Genomic DNA, 26,326 nt, shown 5'->3' with positions numbered 1-26,326 from the left:
AAACAAAATCTGGTACAATACACACAAATGAGAATCAAGATGAATTATTTTTAGAAGAGAAAGGGCAAGAAACAAGTCTAGAAGACACTGTGCCTATGAAACATATTTCCTACGTGGTTTTCTTCCTAAAATGAAGAATGCGAAAAATAAGATGAAATTAGCTCTTAGAAGAATTCACTGTATAACATCTATAAACTGTGCAAAGTCTATAAGACACACTCTTAAAGCAACTCAAAGGTAGAAAGTAAAAGGCTGGGTAAGACACATCCGGCAAATGATGCTCAGATGAAGTAAGGGATATTAGAATCATAAACAAGTAAAACAGAACTCAAGGTAAAACCATTCAATGGGAAAATAGTGGCATGAACCACAGTGAAGATATGTTTGGCCTCTCTAAGCAAAAAACATGGAATTGAAATATATATAAGAAAATCTGATAGGAAACCCAAAACTTGACAAATATAATAGCAATGGGTACTTTGACATACCTCCCTCTAATTTGACAGATCAAATACACAAAAACTAAAAAAGAATATAAAATATATAAGTCTATGTCAAAACCCCACAAACAAAAAATCCATTTTCATTTCAAAGGCCATAGAATACATTTACTGGCTAATGCAATTATTATACAAAAAGAAACTGCAATCACTTCCTAAAAGCAGTGCTACAGAAAATATCTGAACATGCAATAACGGAACTAGAACTTACTAATAGATAACATCAAAAATAACTTGGAAACTTAAAAAAAAACACTACTCTAAGCAATTCTTGGGCTAAAATTAAATAAAAATAAAAATGCAAATCTAGGATATATTAAGTGCTCTATGAAAATGAATGTTATACAGCTAAAATTAGCTTAAAGGTACAGTAAAAAACTCCTTCATTACTAAGAATGAAGATAAACTAAATAAATATTTGAATTGTATTTTAAAGGAGTAATGAAAAATGAGAAACAAAGCTAATTAATTATCATAAAAGCAGGAAGTCATAAACTAGAAAAGAGGGAAGCAGTAAGAAACGGTATCTAAGAGCCTGCTCTGTGAGAAAGCACATCAGGAGAAAGGGAAATGGAAAACATGATATACAGTCGATGGCAATACACCTGAAGATCTGGATAAGTATATTTTCTAATAAATGTAAATTATTAAAGAGGAATTTTAAAGTGTCAAAATACATCGGGACACACAAGCAAAATTAATACAATTTCAAGAAAGTGTTAATTCCAGTATTTCAAATATTCCAGAAACCAGGTAAATAAAACTTCCAAATATTTTCTAAAATGCTAATATTTAACTACTACCAAAATCTCACAACATATAAAACTTTAAACTAATCTCATCTATAAAAATGGACACAAAAAATACCATTCAAATAAACCATACAGAGTTCAGAAGTACCTAAGCATGAAAAAACAATATACCATTACCAGAGCACTTCATTCCAAGAAAGCTAAAATCTTTCAATAATAGAAAATCTATCTAAATAATTCAAGTATCAAAAGTTTCAACATCATCAATATGTAACGATATTTCCTTAGTAGCATTATGGATGTATATCTCAAAGTCAAGGCCATAGAATGCTTTACAGTGAAAAACCGCCAGTTTTTTTTACTGGAGTTATAAAATACAGCATTAAACCAAAAACAGGAAGTCACAGAAGAAAATTTATAATATGATCATATTTTTAGGAAAAAAATATATGTGGTCTACATTAATACATCAGTAGATGCATTTTTAAATCTGAAATGATAGGCATCAAACCATTAACAATAATTACTGGGACTAATATTTCCATGTTGTTTGACTCAAAATCAAGTGACATAAGACAACAGAAACGTCACATCAGGCATCCCAACTTTTAAGTCCTTCACCTGAGAGAGGAAAACCCAAAATGTCTAGTTTTGAAGTCAACAGGATTCAAGTACATGAGACCCACAAAGGTCTAGTGACCTGAGAAACAGTTCTTAAAGGGCTGGCACAGACTTCCCTAGCTAAGCCAGGACCTGTATGTAGGCAGAGGTGTGAAAAGCCCACTGTTTCTGTGAAAGAGACCTATGAACTTAGCTTCACAGCAGTAGCCTGAGGGTCAGCTTCTAAGTAAACACACATCAAGGTACAGACTATAATCCTCCCCAGAGACAGAGAGGCAGTGAGCACCATCTTCACCCTCTCCATCTGACCTGCTCCGGGTCACTGGTGTCTCTGTGCACATGTCTGGTGCCCCAATTTTTGTGGCTAACCACCAGAGGACACATCCCTTGATAGTCTGGCTCTGTTGTCTAGGAGGGCTTCTGTTAATGGGCTCAACAAGACATAGCAAACAAAGAAAGAGTTCTTAACTGCCTATCACTCCAGGGCTCAGCACAGGGAGAGCCAACAGAAATGCGCATCTCCCAGTCTCCCCTGAAGGAGGTATATTTCATACTTTAAAAGATGATTCCAATTAGCTGGAATCCATATGTTGAGGCCACTGACAGGTCTTGGCACACTTTCCACTACTGGGAGCCACTAAGAATAAACATTCTTGGACCAAAAAAAAAAAGAAAGGTTTGGGAGACAACTAAGAGCTAAGGCAGAGTTTAAGGATAAGGTTCACCTCTAAGACTAGGAGAGGTGGCTGTTTTATCTAATGCATAAAAATCAGTATGTGGACGAAGGGGGCCACATGCTGACTTGACAAGCTCAGGGGAGGCCTGCATGGCAGTCTTACAAACTCAGAGACCTAAAGTCACCACAAAGGATGGTCTGAAATTAAACTTTAACTAAAAGCAGTGATGGTGGGTAGTTATGTCCTAGGCCGGTATCTTCACTGACAAGGTCAACCTTTACCTTAACTGAGCCTATCTGTCTTTTTGCGTCTATGATAACATAGCCTTGAAATGTCTGGGTAACTTGTAACTTCCCTTTTTCTGGAGCCCCTGGGGCACAACCAAATGTGCTGGGCGCCAGGACAGATTTAATTGATCCTGCACCCACCTAAGTATGTGTCCATCATTTTACTTTTTATCCAATCCCAGGGGTTTCCCCTGCTTTGCTTTATCCCACCTCCTTAATCTATCACCAGTGAATTTCATGTAACCCACCTATGTCCCTCCTTTGATTGAAATGTATAAATACAAATGTAACCCACCATTCTCCAGAGCATTATCTCAATTCATTGAGGTTCTGCTTCCTGGCATATGTCAACAGTTTGGCTCAAATAAACTCACAAAAATTCTTTATAGGTTTCAATGGTTTTTTTTCTTTAACAAGTATAAAGTGTCATAATAATTAAGAAACATAGGAATATATTCCAGATAAGAGAACAAGATAAAATCTCAGGAAAAAACCTTAATAAAATGATGATAAGTGATTTTCCTGATAAAGAGTTCAAAATAATGGTCATATAAATGCTCACTAAGAACCAGAGAAAAATGCATGAACAAAGTGACAAATTCAACAAAGAGATAAAAAATACAAGAAGATACCAAATAGAATTCAGAGTTGAAGAATACAATAACTGAACTGCAAAATATAATAGAGGGGTTCAAGAACAAACTACATGAAGAGTAAGAAAGAATCAGTGAACTCAAAGAATTCATCCGATGAGAGCAACAAAAAGGAAAAAGAGTCAAGAAAAATTAAGAGATTTATGGGACAACATCAAGCAGACCAACATTTGCATTACAGGGGTCTCAGAAGGGTAAGAGAGAAAGGGGAAGAAAACATCCCTCACCTGGAAGACTAAAATGACATCAAGATCCAGGAAGCTCAGAGAGTTCCAAACCAGATAAATCCAAAAAGACACATACCAACGTACATATAACTAAAGTATGAAATGTTAGCCCTGGCAGGTATAGCTCAGTGATTGAGTGTTGATCCATAAACCAGGAGGTCATGGTTCAATTCCTGGTCAGGGCGCATGCCTGGGTTGCGGGCTTGATCCCCAACAGAGGGCATGCAGGAGGCAGCCATTCAATGATTCTCATCATCAATGTTTCTCTCTCTCTCTCCCTCTCCCTTCTTCTTGGAAATCAATAAAAATATATTTTTTAAAAAAAGAAAAGAAACGTTAAAGACAAGGAGAAAATCTCAAAAGCAGTAAGTACAAAACAACTTGTTACATACATGGAAACCCCCATAAGACCATAAGCAGATTTTCCAGCAGAAATTTTGCAGGTCAGATGGGAGTAGCATGATATATTCAAAGTGTTGAAAGAAAACCCTACCAAGAATACTCTCCCTGGCAAAGTTGTTGTTCAGAATTGAAAGAGAGATAAAGTTTTTCAGATAAGCAAGAACTAAAAGAATTCATCACCATTAGAATGGCCCTACAAAAAATGTTACAGGAACTTTTTAAGTTAATACAAAAAAGTACAAATTAGTAACAATCCTATATAATAAAGAGATAATATGCAAATTGACCACCACACACTCACAAGATGGCTGCCTATGACCAGGCCAGCAGGGGGGTTAATGAGGGATGACCAAATGACTGAACAAGCAGACTGCACGTGGGGTGACCAGGCTGGCAGAGGGGCCATGAGGGGCAACCAGGCTGGCAGGGGGGTGGGGGGACAGTTGGGGACAACCAGGCCAGTAGAGGGGGGCAGTTGGGGGCGACCAGGCCGGCAGGCAGGTGAGTGATTAGGAGACAGCGGTCCAGGATTGTGAGAGGGATGTCCATCTGCTGGTTGGATCGGGCCTAAACCAGCAATCGGACATCCCCTGAGAGGTTCCAGATTGGAGAGGATGCAGGCTGGGCTGAGGGGGACCTCCGCCTCCGTGCACGAATTTCGTGCACTAGGCCTCTAATAAAAAATAAAAGTATAGCCCTGGCTGGTTTGGCTCAGTGGGTAGAGTGTTGGCCTGCGGACTGAAGGGTCCCGGGTTAGATTCTGGTCAAGGGCACATACCTCAGTTACAGGGTTGATGCCTGGCCCTGGCTAGGGCATCTGCGGGAGGCAACCAATCAATGTGTCTTTCTCACATCTATGTTTCTCTGTGTGTGTGTCTCTCCCCTTCCCTTCCACTCTCTCTAAAAATCAATGGAAGAATATCCTCAGGTGAGGATTAACAAAAAATAATAAATAAAGAAATACATACATACATAAATACATAAATACATAAATAAATAATAAATGTATAAATCTTACTGGTAACTATATAGTAAAATTCAAAATAACCTAATGCTTTGAAGGTAGTGGATTAACCACTCATAAAGTTAATATAATGGTTAAAAAACAAAAGTATTAAAAATAACCTTAATTTGTTAATAAGTACATGAGATAAAAATGTATAAAATGTAACATCAAAAGCATAAAATGTGGGAGGAGTAAAAATGCAGAGCTCTAGAAGGCATTCAAACTTAAGTTGTTATTAACTTAAAACAGACAAGCCTCATGGTAACCAAAATGCAAAAACCTATAGGAGATATGCTAAAAGAGAAAAATAATCTAAGATTACCAGTATAGAAAATCATCAAATCAAAGAGAATAAGAGAAGAAAAAAGGAATTATAAAACAGTCAGAAAACAATTAACAAAATGGAGTAAGTACATACCTATCAATAATTGCTCAATACATACATGGACTAAATCTCCAATCAAAGACACAGAATGACTGAATGAATTAAAATAATAATAATAATAATAATGAAAAAATAAAAACCACAACTCATCCATATGCTGCCAACAAAAGGCTCACTTCAGGTGAAAAAACACACCCAGACAGAAAGTTAAAGAATGGAAAATAGTTTCACATGCAAATGGAACCAAAAGGAAGACGGGCTAGCTATACTTGTATCAGACAAAACTGACTTTAAGACAAAGACTGTAATAAGAGACAAAGAAAGTCATATAGAGTTCTTAATCTAAGAAAAGTATAAAACATTTGTAAATATGAATCCAACTTAGGAGCACGTAAACATATAAAACACTAACAGACCTAAAGGATGACATAGACAACAATACAATATTACTTTAATACCACATTTTGATCAATGGATACATCATCCACACAGGAAATCAATGTTAGACCAGATGGACTTAAAGACATAATCAGAACATTCCATGCAAAAACAACAAAATATACTTTCTTCTCAGCACATATGAAACATTCTCTAGTATATTTGGCCACAAAGTCAGTCAGTAACCTAAGAAGACTGAAATCATGTCAAGCTTCTTTTCCAAGTACATGGTATGAAACTAGAAACCACTTACAAGAAAAAAACTAGAAAATTCAAGTCTAAACAACATGCTCCTGAACAACCAATAGGTTAAAGAGGAAATCAAAGGAAAATCAAAAACTATCTTGAGACAAATGAAAATGGATATACAATATACAAAAATTTATTGATGCAGTAAAGTAAGTTATAAGAGTAAAATACATACAGATAAATATGTACATCACGAAATAAGAAAGATCTGAATTAAACAACCTAACTTTACATCTCAAGGAAATATAAAAAGAACAAACAAAGCCCAAAGTTAATAGAAGGAAGGAAATAACAGAACGAGAGATTCAAAAGACAACAGAAATTATCAATAAAAGAATTAATTTTTTAAAACAATAAACAAACACAAACCTTTAGTGTGACTAAGAAAAGAAGACTTAAATGAATACAATAAAAAATGAGAGGAAATTTCATAATTTATATACTACAGAAATACAGAGACTACTATGAACAATAATGTGCCAACAAATTAGACAACCTACAAAATATTAATAAATTCCTAGGAACATACAACCCACCAAGACCTGAATCATGAAAAAATAGAAAATTTCAACAAACTCACTAAAAGGAGTCTGAATCAGAATAAAAAAATCTATCAACAAACAAAAGTTAGAACCATATGGCTTCACCAATCCTTCTAACTCAGCGGTTCTCAACCTTTCACAGGGGTCGCCTAAGACAGTGGTCGGCAAACTGCGGCTCTCGAGCCACATGCGGCTCTTTGCCCCTTGAGTGTGGCCACGAAGTTCAATCACACTGGACGACTCGCGCCCGCACGTGGTATTTTGTGGAAGAGCCACACTCAAGGGGCCGTAGTTTGCTGACCACTGGCCTAAGACCATCGGAAAACACATACATAATTACATATTGTTTTTGTGATTAATCACTATGCTTTAATTATGTTCAATTTGTAACAATGAAAATACATCCTGCATATCAGATATTTACATTTATGATTCATAACAGTAGCAAAATTACAGTTATGAAGTAGCACAAAAATAATTTTTATGGTTGGGGGTCACCACAACATGAGGAATAGTATTAAAGGATCGCTGGCATTAGGAAGGTTGAGAACCACTGTTCTAACTCCTCAAAAAAAAAACAAAATAGAGGAGGGAACACTTCGAAACTCATTTTATGAGGCCAGCATTACCCCGATAATAAAACCAGACAAGGATATCACAGAAAGGAAGGGATACTAGGAGGGAGAGAGGAGGGGAAAGAAGGGAGGGAGGGAGGGAGGGAGGGAGGGAGGGAGGGAGGGAGGGAGGGAGGGAAGATTTGACACCAAAAGTAAAGGCAACAAAAGCAAATGTAAACAAGTGGGACTATATCAAACTAAAGCTTGTGCATCATCAAAAAGAAAAGGCAACCTATGGAATAGGAGGAAATATCTGTAAATCATATATCTGAAAAGGGGTTAAAATCCAAAATATATAAAGAAGTCATAGCTCCATAGCAAAAAAACAAACAAACAAAACAAAAAAACCCAAACCCAAATGATACAATTAAAAAATGGGCAGAGTACCCTAACAGACATTTCCCAAAGACATACGATGGCCAACAGGTAAATGAAAAGTTGCTCAACATCACTCATCACCAGGGAAATGCAGATGAAGGCCACAATGTGACATCACCTTACATCTGTTAGAATGGCTAATCTCAAAATCACGAGAAGTTACAAGCGCTGGCGAGGATGTGCAGAAAAGGGAGCCCTTCTGCACGGCTGGTGGGAATGCAGACTGGTGCAGCCACTACGGAAAAGAGTACGGACGTTCGTGAAACTAATATAGTATGTCAATTGTTTCTCGATAAAAAGCAATAAAACAATAATGCAACTGAAGGACAGATGCATATGTTATTCAATTAAGAAATCACAGCACTTTCTCTTCCAGCCAAGAAAAGATAGCAAAGACTCCATTTGCCTTCTGCCTGAAAAATCCAAAAAAGTTTTCATGACAGTGGACGTGAGTCACCAGAGAGTGAGGACAGAAAGGGGAGCCCTATAAATGCCAAAACTATGGTCCAGAGAGGTTCCAGGACACTGCACAGAGAGGCAGCGCCAGGCCAAACCCAGTGCCCCCTCGCGGTGAAGCCAGAGAGACCAGGTAATAGAGTGTGCGGGACAGCAATAAGACTCCAGAAATCTGAAGAGGGTCCCTCTTGATTATCCAGCAGAGAACTGACTACCACTTACACGTGAGGAAACCCAAGAGTCTCCTGAAAGGAAACCACCTGAAGGGAGGAAAAGTTCAAGAAGTCCAATAGCCCTAGCCAGTTTGGCTGAGTGGATAGAGCGTTGGCCTGCAGAATGAAGGGTCCCGGGTTCAATTCCAGTCAAGGGCACATGCCTGGGTTGCGGGCTCGGTCCCCAGTAGGGGGCGTGCAGGAGGCAGCCGATCAATGATTCTTTCTCATCATTGATGTTTCTCTCTCTCCTTCATTCTTCCTCTCTGAAATCAATAAAAATATACTTATAAAAAAAAGTTCAATAAACACCAAGTAAAAGGACCACAAAGAAAACTACACCAAGGCACATAATTCAAACTGCTCAAAACCAATTATAAAGAGAAAATCTTACAGTACCCTAGGGAGGGGAAAAAAACCAAAGATATGGATGGATGAAGTAGATTCCTTGTGAGAAAAAAAAAAAATGCAACTAAGAAGAGAGTGCAACAACACCTTTAACGTACTGACAAATAAATACCAACTCAGAATTCTATACCCAGCAAAAATACTTTTAAATACAGAGGTAAAAGAAAGCCTTCTCCAGATATTCAAAGGCTGAAGAAATTCATCAGCAGCAGACCTGCATTACAGAAATGTTGAAGGAAGTCCACTGGGAGAAGGGGATCATAACAGATGGAAATATGGGTCTATGCAAAGAAGTAAAAGAACTGGAAATATCTACATAGTAAATATATATTTTCCTAATTAGTTAAATCTCTTTAAATAATGACTAATTAATAAAAGTAATTAACCACCCTGTGTGGTTTTATAGCATATGTAAAATAAAGTGCATAACCATAGGACAAAGGTCAGAAAAAAATGAAAGTACTTAAAATAACATTCTTGTTTGTGAAATGATTTATCATGAGATGGTACACTATATAATGAAAGATGTACAGTATATGCCCTAAAGCAATCAATAAAAAATATAAAATAGAATCAATTAATCCAAAGAATGGCCAAAAAAAGGAAAGGGGAAACAAAAACAAATAGAAATAGAAAAAAATAAGAAAATGAAAGATTTATATGTAACTGATGTTGCTGATATTATAACCACATTTAACATAAGTAGTCCGAATATCCCAATTAAAGGAAGCAAGTGTGAGATAGGATAAAAAAGCAATGTGCTGCCTAATAGAAACATATTTTAAAGACATAAATAGGTTAAGAATAAAAGAACAGGAAAGAATATATCAGGCTAACAATAGTCAAAAGAAAGCTAGAATTACTACATAAAAATCAGACATAGATTTCACAGGAAAGAATATCACCAGAGATAAAAGAAATAATTTTTAAACAATATAGAATTCAAACCATCATAAGTATTTATGCACTTGATAACACAGCCTGGAAATACAAGAAGCAAATAACAATAGAAATGAAAAGAGAAATATAAGAATTCACAACTATAGTCTCTCAATATTTGATGGAACAAGTAGCAAGAAACCCAGTAAAGATATAAAGAAATGGACAACATTGCCAACCAACTTAATTTAAATGACATTTATAGAACATTCTGCCAAGAAACAAAATATTTAAAAATTGTTGAGAGAAATTAAAGACCTAACAAAATACACAGTATGTTGTGTTCCCAGATCTGAAGAGTCAGTACTAAGATATCAAATCTCCACAAATTGATCTACAGGTTGAACATAATCCCATTCAAAATTCCAGAAGGATTTTTTTATGGAAACTGACACACTGATTCATTTGAAAATGGCAAGGATTTAGATTAGACAAAACAACTTTGACCAATAAGTTAGAGAGCTAACACTACTGACTTGAAGATTTATTTTAATGCTACTGTAATCAAGTATTGGTATCAAGATAAACAAATAGATTAATGAAACAGGAAAGAGTCCAGAAAAAAAACCTACACATATATGGATATCTCATTTTTGACAAAGCTGCAAAGGTGAGTAAAAGGAAAAAGACATTCTTTTCAACAAATGATGCTGGAACAATCAAAAATAACATCAATCCATACCTTACACCATCTACAAAAACTGACTCAAAATGGATCACAGATCTAAATGTAAACTGACTACTTTAGAAGTTCCGAAACAAAACACAGGAGAATAATATTTGTGAGTCTGGTTTAGGCAAAGATTTCTTTTCCATAGAACTCCAAAATCACAATCAATGAAAGAACAAATTGATAAATTGAACTTCTTCTAAATTAAAATCTGCTTTCTGATAGAATTGCTAAGAGAATGAAAAGTCAAATCATAGATGGGAAGAAAATATCTGCAAAGCATCTATCTGAAATAGGACCTGTATCTAAAGTGCTCAATAATAACCAAATGCAACAATAAGAATTTAAAACTCAGTAATACAACAACCCCATTAAAAACAGGTATAAGATTTGAGCAGATACAGCATCACAGAGGAAATACAGATGGCAAGAACATATATAAAAAATGCTCAACATCTTTAGACATGAGGGAAATGAAACACCACAGTGAGGTACCACACACCCATGAGAAGAGCTAAAAGCACCGGGAGCACTGGTGAGGATGGGGACCAAAGTCTCATTGCTGCTGGTAGGGACTCTCAGACGGCTGGTCCGACCACACGTACACACACTTGTCATGTAAAGCCATTCCGGTCCTAGGAATTTACCCAAGTTAACTAATAGCTTGTGTCCATGCAAATGTTTATAGCAGCTTTACTCATAGTACTGCAAATCTGGAACTAAGCCAAGTGTCTATCCACATGTGAACAGATCATCAAGCAATGGTATATCTGAACAATGCCATACCATTCAGGAATAACAGGGATTAACTACTGACACTCACTACAACATGGATAAATATCAAAATAATTCTGCTGAGTAAAAGAGGCCAGGCAAAGAAAAGATTAAATAATATATGATAAAGTTTATGTAAAATTCTAGAAAATAAAAACTCATATCTAGTGACATAAAGTGGTTCAGTTATTGCCTGAAAAAAACTCTTAGGGGTGATAGATGTTATCATTATCTTGACTGTAATTATGGTAACACAGGTGTATATGCTAGTATGTCAAAATGTACCAAACTGTACACCATAAAATACATGCAGTTTACTGTACATCAATTATAACTTAGTAGAGCTGTTAAAGACATGCTAAAAAGAAGAAATACTACAGCAAACAACAGTGACAACACGAGTAACTGGCAGTCTGCCACTGTGCCAGATATGTTAAAAGGCTAGAGTACTGTCCTCGCCAGCTCTCACAGGGCCCTGTGGTAGAATTACTGCTGTCTTCACTTTACAAAAGAAGAAACAGAGATAAAGAGCAGACATAAATGCAGTTCAGTGAGGGAGGCAGGATCCAGTGCAGAGGCCCAGCCAGACCCCCTCCCTGCAGCTCGTCTGCCCCAGGCAGAGATGCTGCTCCTCAGCCATTCATTCCATCACAGAGGCCACTGCAGCGGGTGAGTGTGCTCAGTGTGAGGCAGTGAAGAAACACAACGTGCCTCCACTGCTGAGTGCGCTCCCTGTTGGCATCACACGGGACATGTATCGTTAAAGCAAAAGGCCCAGGTGCGTGCCCAGGAGAAGCTGGCAGTTCCCGCCCTGTTTCCCACGTTACAGGTATTGGAGACTCAAAACCAGTCATCACAGGGGGTGACTTGTAAAAAGTGAGTTCCGTTTTATTTTTAAAACAGACAGAAACTGCCAATCCTGGTAACTTACAGAGGCAGACCTGTCTCACCTTTCCCTTGTGACCATTTACATCTCCTCCCATTGCTTCCAGACATCTGCTTTCTATGCCACTTCAAGTGATTCTTAACATTGTCATTTAACTTGATACATAAGCACACTACAGAATAGTAAAACGCAAATAAGGCTGTTTTGATTACAACTGGACAACAGGAAAGGAATGTGCTGCACACGAAATAATCTGTTTCTTAAAATACCAAGTTACTGGTTATTAAAAAAAAGAAAACAAAACAAAAATGAGAGTAAGAGAAACTAATATCAATCCGAAGTCATAGAAAGGAAATTAAAGTACTCAGAATCAAAATAGCTGATTAATTTGATTCCACACTTAAAATTTGGACATAGAAAGCAATAAAGCAAATTTCAACGAAAAAACATCAAGTTGAAGTAAATAAAATATTCTTGTAACAGTAATTCTCCAGTTTACTTTGGGTAGCTGCTCTGTGAAGTTAATTTCATTCTACCTCCTCGGAAGCAGCAGCTCACATTGAGTGATACTCACTGAAGGCCCCGGGGTCTCAAACTCTGGGAACGAGACAGACAGTCGCTATAGTTTCACATTTTATATATAAGAGTATAACACTTTGAATTACTTTTTGTACAAATTATGAGATTAAGTTGAGGTTCTTTTCTTTTCTTTTTTTTTTATTTGCCTATGGATGTCCAACTTTTCTAACACCGTATTTGTCAAATATCCACTGGCCATATCTATTTGCATGGGTCTATTTGGGATTCTGCCGGTTCCATTGATGAATGGGTCTATCCTTCCACCAATACCACCTGCAGGTAATAAATTCTCTTCATTTTCCTTCATCTGACAATGTCCTTCTTTCACCTTCATTCCTAAAGGACATTTTCTCCTAATACAGAATCTGGGTTGACAGTTTTCTTTCAGCACCTTAGAAATGTCATTACACTTATTGACAGTGTTTCTGATGAGGAATCTAGTCATTCAGATCATTATTTCCCTATTAATATTGTGTTACTTTCCTCTGACTTTCAAGAATTTTGGGGGGGAGTAGGGGGTCTTTAGTTTTAAGCAGTTTGATTATGATGTGTCTGGTTATGGCTTTCTTTGTGCTCATCTTGTTTGGGTTCACTTAGCTTCTTAAATCCTTGTTTGTCTTTCATCAAATTTGTGAAGTCTTCAGCCATTATTTCTTCAAACATATTTCATGAACCACACTCTCTCCTTTCCTTCTCAGGCTCTTGTGACAAATGTTAAACATTTCAATACTGTCTCATAGGTCCCTGAGGTTCAGTTAATTTACTCACAATCTCATTTGTTTCTGTTCAGACTGATTAATTCCTATTGTCCCCTCTTCAAGTTAACTCACGTCCTTCTGTCATCTCTATTCTGCAATTCAGTCCATTCAGTTTTTATTTTCTAGTCCTAAAATTTCTATTAGTGGTACTTTATCCTTTATTTATTTTTTGAAACTTTCTGTATTTCCATTTGTTCATGTGGCATATGACCTAAAATTAGCCTGGCTGGTGTGGCTGTGTTTGAGTGTCTTCCCATGTACCAGGAGGTCACGGTTCAATTCCCAGTCAGGGCACATGCCTGGGTTATGGGCTTGATCCCCATTAGGGGGCGTGCAGGAGGCAACCACTAGATGTTTCTCATCATTGATGTTCCTATCTCTCTTTCCCTCTCCCTTCTTCTGTCTCTGAAATCAATAAAAACATTTCTTTAAAAAAAAGACCTAAAATTAAGTCCCAATATTATGCGCTGTCTAATATCTCAGGACACCAGGTGAACCACAAATCACCTGACCACAAGTCTCCCTCCCCTCCTTGCTCTCCCCTGTCAACATACCCCCCAGGCCAACAGCCCTCCTTATTGAGGAGACCAAGCACATTCCTGCCAGACCATGGAATTATTCAGACAAGCCAATCACATCCTTCCCTCTTCTCACTGCCAAGCCTGCCACCCACAGCCTGTGTTTTCACTGTTCCTGAGCACAGCCTCTGTGTGGGCCTGCGGGGCTTGTGCTGTCATGCTCCCCTGAGTACACATGACTAAGGAACTGCTAACAACATCTATCCAGGGTCAGGTGTCAGGGGCCTGGCCATCTAGGAAAGGAATCCCTCACCAGCAAGGTGCAGAGGGGGAGCTACTGGAACGGTTCACCTTTACTTCTTGGAGCATTTTTGTAATAACTGCTTTAAAATCTTTCTCAAATAATTCTAACATCTGCCATCTTGGACTGTGGGGAGGCATGGGACAGGAGTTGGCTGAAGGCGGCAGCCCCTGCCTTGACTTTTCCAAACAAGTCTGAGCCCCCAGGTGTCTACTGGAATCTTTATGCTTAGTCTTCAGACGTCCTTGCTTAAAGGACACTGCAGACGCATGTGTCTTCTCAAGGATGCTTACCCTGCTGATAGTATCTAATAATTTTAGTTCAAGCCGTTGTTACAATAAAAGCCTAAGGAGGCAGGCGAATGGGCCTGTTTGGTTCCTATAGCCAAGCAGTCCCTTAGCCTGCTCTTTCACAGAAACGTGTGGCAGAGTAGTCATGCATCCGTCACTCAGGGTCTGCTGGTCAGTCCCAGCATTGGACAGCATCTGTTGATCCTCTTCTCCCATTCAAGTGGAGATTTGAGGGTACTTCATATACTGAGAAATTCTGGCCTGGAGATTTTGTTTTAGCACTGAATCAACTTGGTTGTGTTCTGACTGCACATTCCAACCAGCCTTCTGTGGACCATGGTTTCAGTGTTAGTTGCTTTGAGGCCTTTGGCCAGTTCAGACGTGGGCAGTGGTCCATCTCTTGTTTCAAATTCGCAAATGTTTGGTGTGCTGTTTAGCAACAGAACACACACTCAGCCAGGAGTGAGTCCCGTCCACAAGTGACTTTATGGGTTCCCTTCCTGAGCTCCTCACTCTTCACCATCTCCGTGGTACTTGCTGGTCCCCAGGGGCTCCCTGTGTCTCTGGCCCTCAGCCTAACACACTGGGTGTATTTCCCTTGCTGTGCTCTGCACTCCAACAGCCACACCCATGCCCACGCCCAAAAGGTGGATGGACAGAGGAGAGGGAAGCATGGAGACTGGCCCCCACCCTCCTGAGACAAAGCTCCTCTGAGCACAGAAGGTCCTCCTCCCTCAGAACTTCCGGTGTTTGGGTGCTGGCTGCTACTGCTGTCGCTAAAAGGAAATCCGTTTCCCAGTTTGCAGAGCCTGAACTAGAGAGACTCTTCTGGAGGAGTTCCCTCTGTCTGTGGCAATTTCTGGTTTTTTATTTTTTATTTTATTTTTTTTAAAATATCTTTTATTGATTTTTTACAGAGAGGAAGGGAGAGAGATAGAGAGTTAGAAACATCGATGAGAGAGAAACATCGATCAGCTGCCTCCTGCACACTCCCCACTGGGGATGTGCCCGCAACCCAGGTACATGCCCTTGACCGGAATCGAACCTGGGACCCTTCAGTCCGCAGGCCGACGCTCTATCCACTGAGCCAAACCGGTCTCAGCAATTTCTGGTTTTTTAGACCAGGCCAGTGGACGACAGAAAGAAAAAGAAATTCCACATTTGTATTTTCAGCCCAGACCACTCTGCTAACGTCCACATTTGCACAACCAACTATCCACCGGATTGATTCTGCACTTGGATGTGGATTTTTAAATCAAGCCCGTCCGAGCAATGTTCCTCACCGTCTCTTCCTGACCTGCTCTGTACACTCTCCCCACCATCAGCCCATGGGAGCTTCTCAGCTGCCCCAGCCTGCGGCCTCCAGCTCCGTCTCCACGTCCTTCCCTCTCTTATGCTCCTCATGCAGTCTATCAGGAGATTCTCCAACCACACCCGGTGCCTCCCATCACTGCCCCAGGCCAGGCCCAGCGCAGCCACTGGAACTCCAGCCACAGGCTCCTGGCAGGAAGGCACTCCTGCCGCTAGCCTGGAGCTACTGACTGGCATGGTGACCAGACAAATCTTTACAAGCCTAAGATCTCACTGCACCTCTGCTGACACGCTGCTGTGGGTCCTTCTCATTGAGGTAGAGCTGCCATCCCTGCGGGCTCGGACTCCATTCCTATCACTCTCTGCCTCCTGCCTGTCACGGCCGCAGTGGGGGACAAATGAGTGTCCCAGGCTGTGCCCTCTCAGCCCTCTGCCCAGGTGCGCCTTCGTCTCAAATGCTCCCTCCTGCCTGTCTGACAACTTCCTCATTCCTACCAGCCTCGTCTCAACTCCAATGTGACCCTCTCAGGAGGCTCCCCTGACCACCTACTTTCAAGCGAAGAGCCCGCCCCTCGCCAGACCCCTGGCCCTTCCTCCGCGATTCACACGTATTCTGTGCGTGTCCACTGCTCCGAGCGGGTCAGCTGCGTGGCGGCAGACCTTCCTGTGTTTGTTCACGGCTGCATACCGGCGTCTACACCAGTGCAGGCTCAACAACATTTGCGAGTTGAGTGAAGAAATACGCCTGGAGCGCAGTGTGTTACCAAAGGGACCGGCAGGAGGCGAGGAAGCTAGAGCCGTGCTGGGACCCACGCACAGGCCTTGGGAACAGGGCTGGCGGCTAACGGAAGCCAGTTCCTCAGACGCACGCTCCCGGGTGAACTGCCTACGCACGTCCACGCCAACACCTGCCCATGACGGGGCGGCTATGCTGCCCACACACGGCTAACCTCTCCTACCAGACTCCAGAGGGGCAATTCCAAGAAAGCGCTGTTGCATTACATATAGGTAATACCGGGTGGGCAAGGAGGCTTACAGTTGTTCGTATAGAAAATAACACAATAATCACTAAACAAGAATAAACTCCGTTTTCATACTCACAACTGTAAACCTACTTTTGCCCACATTGTGTATGTTTCCTCCACAGCAACTAACAAAATGCCTGTCAACAGGGGGCAGCCAACAGCGAGCTCCCCAGCCCCTCATCCACAAAGCAGAGCAGTGGTCCTGAGCTGCTCTCAGCGCCCCGGACAGAGCGCACAGGAGGCCCCGCTCACAGCCTGCGCAAGGCCGTCCTGGCCACTCCTCTCCTCCCAGGAGCCGGCCCGCACTCAGCCCTGCACGGAAGGGCTCTGCTATTTGTGGAGTCAAGTTCGCCCTCGCAGGATAACGGTGAGTCACTGCCCAGGAGATTCCAAAGAATAAGTTCAGACTATGATGTCAAGTCGAAGAGGATTTCAATAAAGGCTGCAAACAAAACTTTCCAAAATGACGACTGTGTTCAGGGCAACACACACACAGGATTTAAAAGTCCATCATTACCTCAGACACACCCTAAAATAGAGTGCCAGACGCCAGCCCAGATGCCACCTTGCTCAGCTCAGCCAACAGCGAGGCCCCAGTCCCCCGTCCCCGCCCCCCCCTGCCCCCCCAGAGAGAAGAGCACAGACAAACCAGGACTCTGGTTCTGGTCCCGTGAAACCCGAGTGCTCCCATCTTCTTCTTTTCCTTTTTGAGGAACGGTCGATGCCAATAACCATCACTGAAGATGCTTTTCCTGAAAAGTTTCCAAGAAGAGAATGCTAAAACTGGACCCGTGGTGAGTCAGACCTTAACGCAGCGATCAAAGTCATCGTCACCCAAAGTGGACAACCTGATGTTCAGCGCTATCCAATAAAATGAAAATAAAACATAGTGTGGTCCATTCAGAATTCTTGGCAAAGATTTTTAGCCTAAACATGAAGAAATAACTGTCAAATTCACAATATGCAATCCTCAGTAAGATAATTTGCCTGAGCCCTAACCAGTATGGCTCAGTGGGTAGAGTGTCAGCCTATGGACTGAAGGGTCCCAGGTTCGATTCCGGTCAAGGGCATGTACCTTGGTTGCGGGCACATCCCCAGTGGGAGGTGTGCAGGAGGCAGCTGATCGATGTTTCTAAATCTCAATCCCTCTCCCTTCCTCTCTGTAAAAAATCAATAAAATATATATATTTTTTAAAAGATAATTTGCCTGATTTTTTAAAATTAGTTATAAAAAAAAGAGATGGATGACTTGTCTAAATTTCAAAAAAGAAAAGTTCTAACCAAATGCGATGTGTAACATTTAACGAGATTCTGAATTAGAAAAACAAAACAACTATAAACTACATTTTGAAACCCCTGGGGACACCTGAATATTAATGTTATCATTGTTCAGTATGATAATAGTGTTTGGTTATATAACAGTCCTTTCTTATTCTTAGGAAAGGCAGGCTGCAACACTTCAAGTTCACCTTGTTATTTTGAAATGGCTCAGCAAGGAAAGATGGGTGTGCATCTGCGGAGGGAGAATGGAGAGCTGGAGACACATGTGTCAGGAGGCTGTGGGAGGGAAGATCTTAATGAGGGGAGATAAAAAGGTGCATTTCACTGCTTCTCAAATCTCCTACAGTTTAAATATTTCCAGAATAAGAAGCTGGAGAGAAAAGAGCACTGGAAATGCTAGACACTGCGTCCACAGTGGTGCATACCCAAGCAAAAAGCCTCAATAGTCCCCTTGGTCTCCAAGCCTCCGGTAGAAGAGGCAAGAAACCATGGCTAGGAATGAGGGAACTTGCCACCAATTTGTGTGCAAACAAAAAAGTTTCTAAACTGTTAAATAAAAAAGATCATAATCCTCTGGACTTGTTTTATTTGATTCTTATAGACACGCTAAAGGGTGGTATTCTTTGAGGAGTTATTTTTAAAAGAGAGTTTTATTTTAACTACTGAAGGAGAAGAAGACAGGAAGTTGAGCTGCTTTTTTAAATGTGAAAATACTGGAGAACAGAGTAGGGGCTATGTTGTACAAAATCCCCAATATAATTCAGAATACTATAGGGAGGTCCTAGAGTAACAATTATTTTTAAATTGGCTAATGCTTTAAATCATTAGCATTGTATTTGTACAATATTTGTCTACAATCAAATATATATATATATATATCCTATCTAATAATAGACAAACAGGGTAATTGACCGTACCTTCGCTATGCCTCCCATTGGCTAATCAGCGTGATATGCAAATTAACCACCAACAAAGATGGCGGTTAATTTGCATACGTAGGCTCCAAGCGGCAGAGTGAAGACTGAAGGCGAGCCGGGGCCGTGAAGACGGAGGACGGAAGGCGGCTCTGGCCGGGGCACGAAGACGTAAGACGGAAGGCGGCTCCGGCCGTGGCCAAAAAGACAGAAGACGGAAGGCGGCTCTGGCCGTGGCCGCAAAAACGGAAGACGGAAGGCGGCTCCAGCCGGAGCGAAGGCCTGGGTCCTGGGTGCCGGAGGAAAACCGGTGCCGGCAGCCAGGAGAAGGGAAGGCCTATTGCACGAATCTCTTCGTGCAACAGGCCTCATATATATATATATATATATATATATATGCGCACACAAGTACTGGTTTAAGCATAATTATATCTGATATAATACTATTTAAAGAAGTACACTTGGTTTTAATGTTTCTACTTTCCTTTACACCTTCCTCTTCATTAACTATGCACTTTTAATAGTCATTTGACAGCAGACAATTTCCTTCTCAGTATAAACTAAATGCAGAATACTAATCTAAAAGCTGCATTTAGTCATGGTCCATTAGTGCTCACGTTCACTGGGGATATTACTGTCTCTTCTAAACAATCATTTTATAATTTAACTTGTTTTATTTTAAGGAAATTTATAAATTATACCTTAAGAATAATCACATTGTCATTCAGGCTCAATTTCAAGTAAACAAACAAAAAAACCTCAATGCTAGGTTTTGATCAGTTGTTTCCCAGTAAACGGCTGTCACAAAGGACAGAGTGGGAACAGTGCACCCCCGGAGTGCCAGGTTCACTCCTCTGTGTTTAATAAATAGACAGTCATAGGGAGGTTCCGCTTCATTTAGATTAATGTGAAAACATTTTGAATTTTAAGATAAATTTATTTAACAACAAAAACATATAGCCCGGCTGGCATGGCTCAGTGGTTGAGCATCGACCTATAGACCAGGAGGTCACAGTTCGGTTCCCAGTCAGGACACATGCCCAGGCTGCGGGCTCGACCCCCAGTGTGGGGCGTGCAGGAGGCGGCAGATTGATGATTCTCTCTCATCACTGATGTTTCTCTTTCTCTCTCCCCGTCTCCCTTCCTCTCTGAAATCAATAAAAATAAATTTAAAAAAATTTTAAATAACAGTATTCATGAGAATACACAGTTCAAATTCAATCAAATTTATAAAAAGTGTGTTCTGATGAATGGCTCCACTACTGAGAAGGACCCTAAAGAACTTAAGCACGTTGGGAAGATCATGCCGATTTCCAGACCTCGCATGGCTAGCTCATAACAGATGAAAGGAGCCCCAGCCAATCTGCCGCAGTGATTAGAGTGTCAGCCCGCGGACTGAGGGTTGGTTAAGGTCAAGGGCACACAGGCTCGATTCGGGCCCTGGTCAGGGAGCATGCGAGAAGCAACCAGTCGATGTGACTCTCTCGCATCAATATTTCTCTCTCTCCCCCTCTGTTCCATTCTCTCTAAAAATATCAATGGAAAAAAATCCTTGGGTGAGGATTAACAAAAAAACAAACAAACAAAGATGAAAGGAGCTAAAGCTATCACCCTCATTTCTGTAGTACAATCAATTAAGCTTTTTTCATCTAACCAAACCCAACAGTACTCTTGCACAACTGTTCCACCTTCCAATGGTTTTAAAACAAAACATTTCACATTCAGGACCTGGTAAATATCCAAATGACCAAGTTCATCTTTCTCCCACCCCCTATCTCTGCCATATACTAAGCCCCTGTCCAAAAAAATTTACTTAAGCTACTGTATTACTAAAAACTACCGTATTAGTTTCCCACGGCTGCTACAGCAAATTACCACAAATTTGGTGGCTTAAAACAATGGAAATGTAATTCTCACAGTTTTGCAGGCTAGAGTCTAGAACCCAGATGCTGGCAGGCCTGGTTCCTGCTGGAGGGCTGAGGAAGAGCCCCCTGGCTTCCGGTGACAGAAGCACCCTTGGCCTTCCTCGACTTGTAAATGCATCTCCCAGTCTCTGCCTTTGTCCTCATGTGGTGTTCTCTCTGTTTCTCCTCTTTTGTCCTCTTACTATAAGACACTTGTCATTGGATTTAAGCTTCATTCAGATAATCCAGGATGATCTCATTTTAATATCCTTAACCTAATAACATCTACACTGACTTTTTTCCCAAATAAGGTCATATTCCCAGATTTTACACTGACATATCTTTGGGGGTGGGGGATCACCACTCTCTTCCTAGGATTAGTTTTATCCTCATCCTATATAATAAAAGCCTAATATGAAAATTGTCCCCCGGGCAGTCGTTCAACTGAGAGACCAGGAGTTCGACCACTCACTATGACTTGTGCTGACCACCAAGGAGCAGCATGGAACATGGCAGGCATCAGCGATGCAGCACTGGCAGCGGGCAGCAGTGGAGGCACTGCCGCCCCGATGGGCCCTGATGAGAGCTGGACTGCAATGGGATGGTGGAGCAGGTGAGCGGGGGTGCCAGGCCAAGGTGGGTGCGGGTGGGGGCCCGATTGCCCCACTGATCGTCCCGCAGATGGCGACCAGCAGCGGCGGCAGGGGGCGGGGCCGCCGCCAGCTCCCAGGCGCTGAGGGAGCCAGGCCCCGATTAATCACCCGCAGGCGGGATGGTGGAACAGGTGAGGGGGCAGCACCAGGCCAAGATGGGGTGCCAGGCGGGGCTGCGGGGCTATGAGGCTGAGGGTATGAGCTGGGGCTGCAAGGCTGGGGGCTCGAACTGGGGCCCAATCTCTGCAGGCCATCCCGAGGGACCCCACCCATGCACAAATTCGTGCACTGGACCTCTAGTCACTAATAAATACTTAAATCTTAAAAGAATTTATGAAACATCATGCCTTCTTTCTAAACCTTGTTTTTATTTCACATATTAGTTATCTGATAATTCTTTTCAATTATATATATTTTCTTATAAGTCCTTTTTTTGTTTTAATTAATCACTGTGAAAAGCTTGGTATGATAGATATTAAATGTTTTTACCTACAAGAATAGCATTTGTATGGATTACTGAAGTAGAAACCTTAGTGAGCTGCACACACTGATCTGGGCAGTCTTCAGTCTCAATGAGTTATGTTTTAATTTCTACCTATACAACCTATACACCCTAATCAGGATAAATACTCTTATAATGATATGGCTAATCATACAATTTTAACCTATTCAGGTACAACATGCCTGAAGTGTTCAATACTGCCATTAATTTCTTACATTATTACTATGATTTCATCATATACTAGTAAGATATCAATGTGCACATCATCAAATGAAATCTACTTTTTAAATTAACAACTTCACAAAATGTGAATATCTCCAAATTCTCTACATCAGACAAAGAAACAAACATTTCAGACTTAGATTTCACTATCAACGCTAGGAAACTGCTTCCCCGGTTAGGCTCCCACAAGCAGCAGCTGTCCTTTCTGCAGCAACAGAACAAGAACGCCGCTGCCCACCCCCCAAGCTCTGTCCCGGCAGAGCCACCAGAAACCTGGCGCGCGGCGGGGGTGAGTGTGGGCAGCTCTCTGATCTTCCAAGAATAATGTGATGGCCCAATCATTTGAAACTGAAGGAACCGTTTGGAAAAGCCTGGAGAGAGCACATGACAGACACAGCGCCCCCCGCCGCCCCCCAACCCCCCAGAAGTAGAGAGCGCCGAGGAAGGACTGGACTGCAGAGCCACGAAGGCGTTAGACTCTCCCCCAGAATGAGGCCTTTCAGGGACGACCTTTGGCCTTAGGCCCTTTTTTAAGAACAAATCAAGATGGGCGGGAACAATTCATACCTCCACCGGGAATAATTGCCAACTTTGTCTCAACCAGGCCCATTTTGGCAGAGGAAGCTGAAAAGGAAGGAATAAAATTAAGTAACATCCACATAATCATATTCATTGATGACTTTCCCACTCTGTCAATAAACATGCTATAAATACAGTAATCCCCCTTACCCACAATTTCTCTGCCCATAGTTTCAGTTACCTGAAGACAAATGCTGTCCGAAAATATTAAATCGGAAATTGCAGAAATAAACAATTCCTCAGTTTTAAAATAGCATTTGTGCTGAGGAGTGTGAGACCTCTCCGTCCTGCTGCGCCCACCTGGGCTGTGACTCCTCCCGCTGCGCAGTGTCTCCGGCTGCCCATGTGCCTGCTCATCAGTCGCTCAGCAGCCAGGAGGCCCTCAGAGTGAGTGCTCAAGGCACCCCCTTCTTTTACTTAGAAACAGCCCGAGTGCGGGAGTAGTGATGCTTGCAATGTGGAATGCCGGAGAAGCCAGTGCTTCCTTTCAGTGAGGAGTGTGTGTAAAGGGAAAAACATGGTATGACACAGGGCTCAGTACCACCCAAGCTTCCAGGCCTTCCCTGGGGTCTTGGAATGTAGATCCCTGGAATAAGGGAGAACAACTGTATTCTGTTTACTAATTAAATGTGTCACGAGTCCTTTTATCACTTCAGAAGGCATTTGGTTAAGAAAATAAGTAACACTCTAAACTATATACAGGGTGGGGCAAAAGCAGTTTTACAGCTGTATGTGAAACAGTTTATTCTGATATTATTATTTCTTTATTATGTTGCTTTCCATACGAACAACTGTAAACCTACTTTTGCCCCACACTGTACATTAAGAGACTCAAGCGTTTTCTGCTAGAAGCTGCTTGGCAGAGAGTAATTTTTGATGCCGAAAGACCACGGTGGTAACTACTGGTACACAATGTGGCCTGACGCTGCCGAGCCATCTGAAGGTGTGGCTCCGGTCATCACCTGGGATGAGGAGAGAGGCTGTGCCGACGAGTAAGAACCCTTCAGCGGGGACAGTTCTCCAGGTCAGGCCGCTTCGTGTATCCTGCCGGATACAGCACTTTTCCAGGCCAGGGGGTTTTACTGTCCTGCACTGGACAGGGTGCCTTTTCGTGTTTGTTTTAGGGCTACTTTCAAACACCCTGACTGTCCCTTTACCTGCATCTCCAAAAGCACTGGGACGCGTCCCAGATCCTAGTTCCCAGAAGCTGCATTCTTTCAGAAATGGGTTTCATGCGCCTTAGCTGCGCCACTTCATTTCAGACAAGAGAGAGATCCAAAATAAAGAGGAAAGGGGGAAGGTGTGCATGGACTAGCAACTGCAAATCCCAAGAAAGTTACCATAAAATTCTGAAAAACACACTTCACGGACTCTATGTTTACCAGGCAGCTCCACCAGAAGGAACAGTGGGAACCTGGGAGAAAAGTGACAACTACTTTCTGCCTGCTTCCTCCAGTCCCTGGTCCCGGAGCCTTCAGGTCACCGCCGAGGGAGCAAGGACTAGCTCTGCCATAGGTCAGGAGGCTGTACGGGACAGGGCCAGGTGCGGTGCTCTGGCAGGCTGGCAGGCGTGAGGGCTGACACCGGACTGCCTGGTTCCGATCCCAGTTCAGTCACTGATTTGGGGCTGGTTACTCCACCTCTCTGCCCGGCTTCCCAAAGCTCCACAGAGTACTTACCTCATCAGGCTGTTGCGAAGATGAAGCGAGTTACCACATGCCAAGTGCTGAGAATGAAGCTGGGCACCAAGTCAACACTCAGCACATGGCTAGCACTAATAGTTTTCATTATTCTTTTCATAGTCACCTCATCCAATCCTCAGTAAACCCCCAGGAAGAAAGTGAAGCCCCAGGAGATGAAGTTACTATTTCTATAGCTAACAGTAACTAAGTGCATGGACTAGACACATGCCACAGATAAACTCACTCAATCTTCACAACTGCAACCATGACTTCCCCCAGTTCAGAGGAGGAAACTGGTCAAAAAGGGCAGGACCTAAGGTTCACATTCAGTGTGTCTGACCCAGTTCCTGTTCTCCGTTCCTGCTGATGAGCGTGAACAAGAGACTATAGAAAACGGTTTTCTTCACTGGAATCTGAAGCACTTCATTAAGTCCAACAGGTGATTTTTTTTTCTAAATATTCTACTCAACAACAGGAAAAGAATAAAATATTTGGAATTTTCTGGAGACTAAGAAAAAACACACCTCATTTTTAAAATGTTATATTAATAGAATGATTCTCACCTGCCACTCGTATGTCACATGCTAATGCCAGTTCCAGACCACCACCTAAAGCGAGTCCGTCCAGGGCAGCGATTGTCGGCACTGGCAGGTTCGCTGCAATAGAAAGAAGGGTGTCATGCCTCTTTAGTAAGTTACCTTACTGTGTAATTGACCTTAGATTTTCTCCTGTAAATATATTTTTAAATGGGCTATTGCATATAGAATTTTGTGTCCCTTTTGCCTTTAACAAAATACCATTTCCTTCATTGTTGTCCCATCATATAAATATGCAATAGTACCTTTAAATCTTCCCATATTATTGAGATACTTTCATAAATACTTTTTGTTGAATCAACAAATTCAGACAGATTTCAAGTCTAAATGACTTAGTCCATGACCCTCCATGGGCTCCCTTGTGCTGAGGACGACCCTCTCATTGGAAGAAGTAACCATCTCCTCCAACAAGACAGAAGCAGCCCGCGTGGCTCGGGGGCATCAACACACTCGCTCTGTCCTTAGTCACCAGCACAATGCGCAGCCGCTGGGAGGTCACCGGACTCCACCTCATGCCACACTTCAGATGGACGAAGCTCTGAGAAAGCTCCGGAAGCCTACCCACAGCATGATGGGGAAAAGGTCAGCCAGTCACAGAACACAAACCAGACTCTCCTGAGTGCAGAGACAGCATGGTACCGACTGAGACCATTGTACAGCTAAATACTCAGGTTTCATTTCCATAACTGAATGTGGTGTCTGACGTGGGAATGTGAGCTGGGCGACCTGGCGAGGCACGGAAAAGGAAAGCTGCTCACTTCCAGACAAGACGCCACCAGCGCCAGCACCCCAAGGGAACTGACCCCGGAATATTTTCTTCTCAAGCTTAAACCTTTGCTCATGACCCCAGAGCAAAAGACACTGACACTTGCTACCAAGATTCATAAAAGCATTCTATTTTTCAATGCAAAGCTTCACATTTCCATAGTCGAAAATAACATAGGAAGGGTTCTGCTTCTTAGGGACGTGGCGTTAAGAGGCACCATCTCAACTGTCCTCGCCACAGAAGAGAGCCGTGTGACCTGACAGAGGTGTCAGCTAAGCTGTGGTGGTCATCACACTGCAATATTTAAATATAGCAACTCAACGAAATAGACACCTTCAGCTTATAGAATGTCATAAAAGTAGGTAA

The 26,326-nt window shown here is 41.8% G+C and overlaps 1 protein-coding gene across 3 annotated transcripts in view; it reads right to left on the bottom strand.

Moving 5' to 3' along the window:
* Nucleotides 1-26,326, bottom strand: part of AUH (AU RNA binding methylglutaconyl-CoA hydratase) — a 157,220-nt gene that overhangs the window by 72,668 nt on the left and 58,226 nt on the right. For all 3 annotated transcript variants that reach the window (XM_014446776.2, XM_023745710.1, XM_023745711.1), the window contains exons 5-6: nt 25,162-25,254; nt 22,905-22,961 (exon numbers count right to left, since the gene is read on the bottom strand). In XM_014446776.2, coding sequence (XP_014302262.2) covers nt 22,905-22,961; nt 25,162-25,254 — 150 coding nt within the window. The remainder of the gene's footprint in view (nt 1-22,904; nt 22,962-25,161; nt 25,255-26,326) is intronic.

This window comes from Myotis lucifugus, unplaced genomic scaffold, assembly GCF_000147115.1.
Source record: "Myotis lucifugus unplaced genomic scaffold, Myoluc2.0 scaffold_573, whole genome shotgun sequence".
NCBI lineage: Eukaryota > Metazoa > Chordata > Mammalia > Chiroptera > Vespertilionidae > Myotis > Myotis lucifugus.
This window is presented reverse-complemented; position numbering and strand designations above follow the sequence as displayed.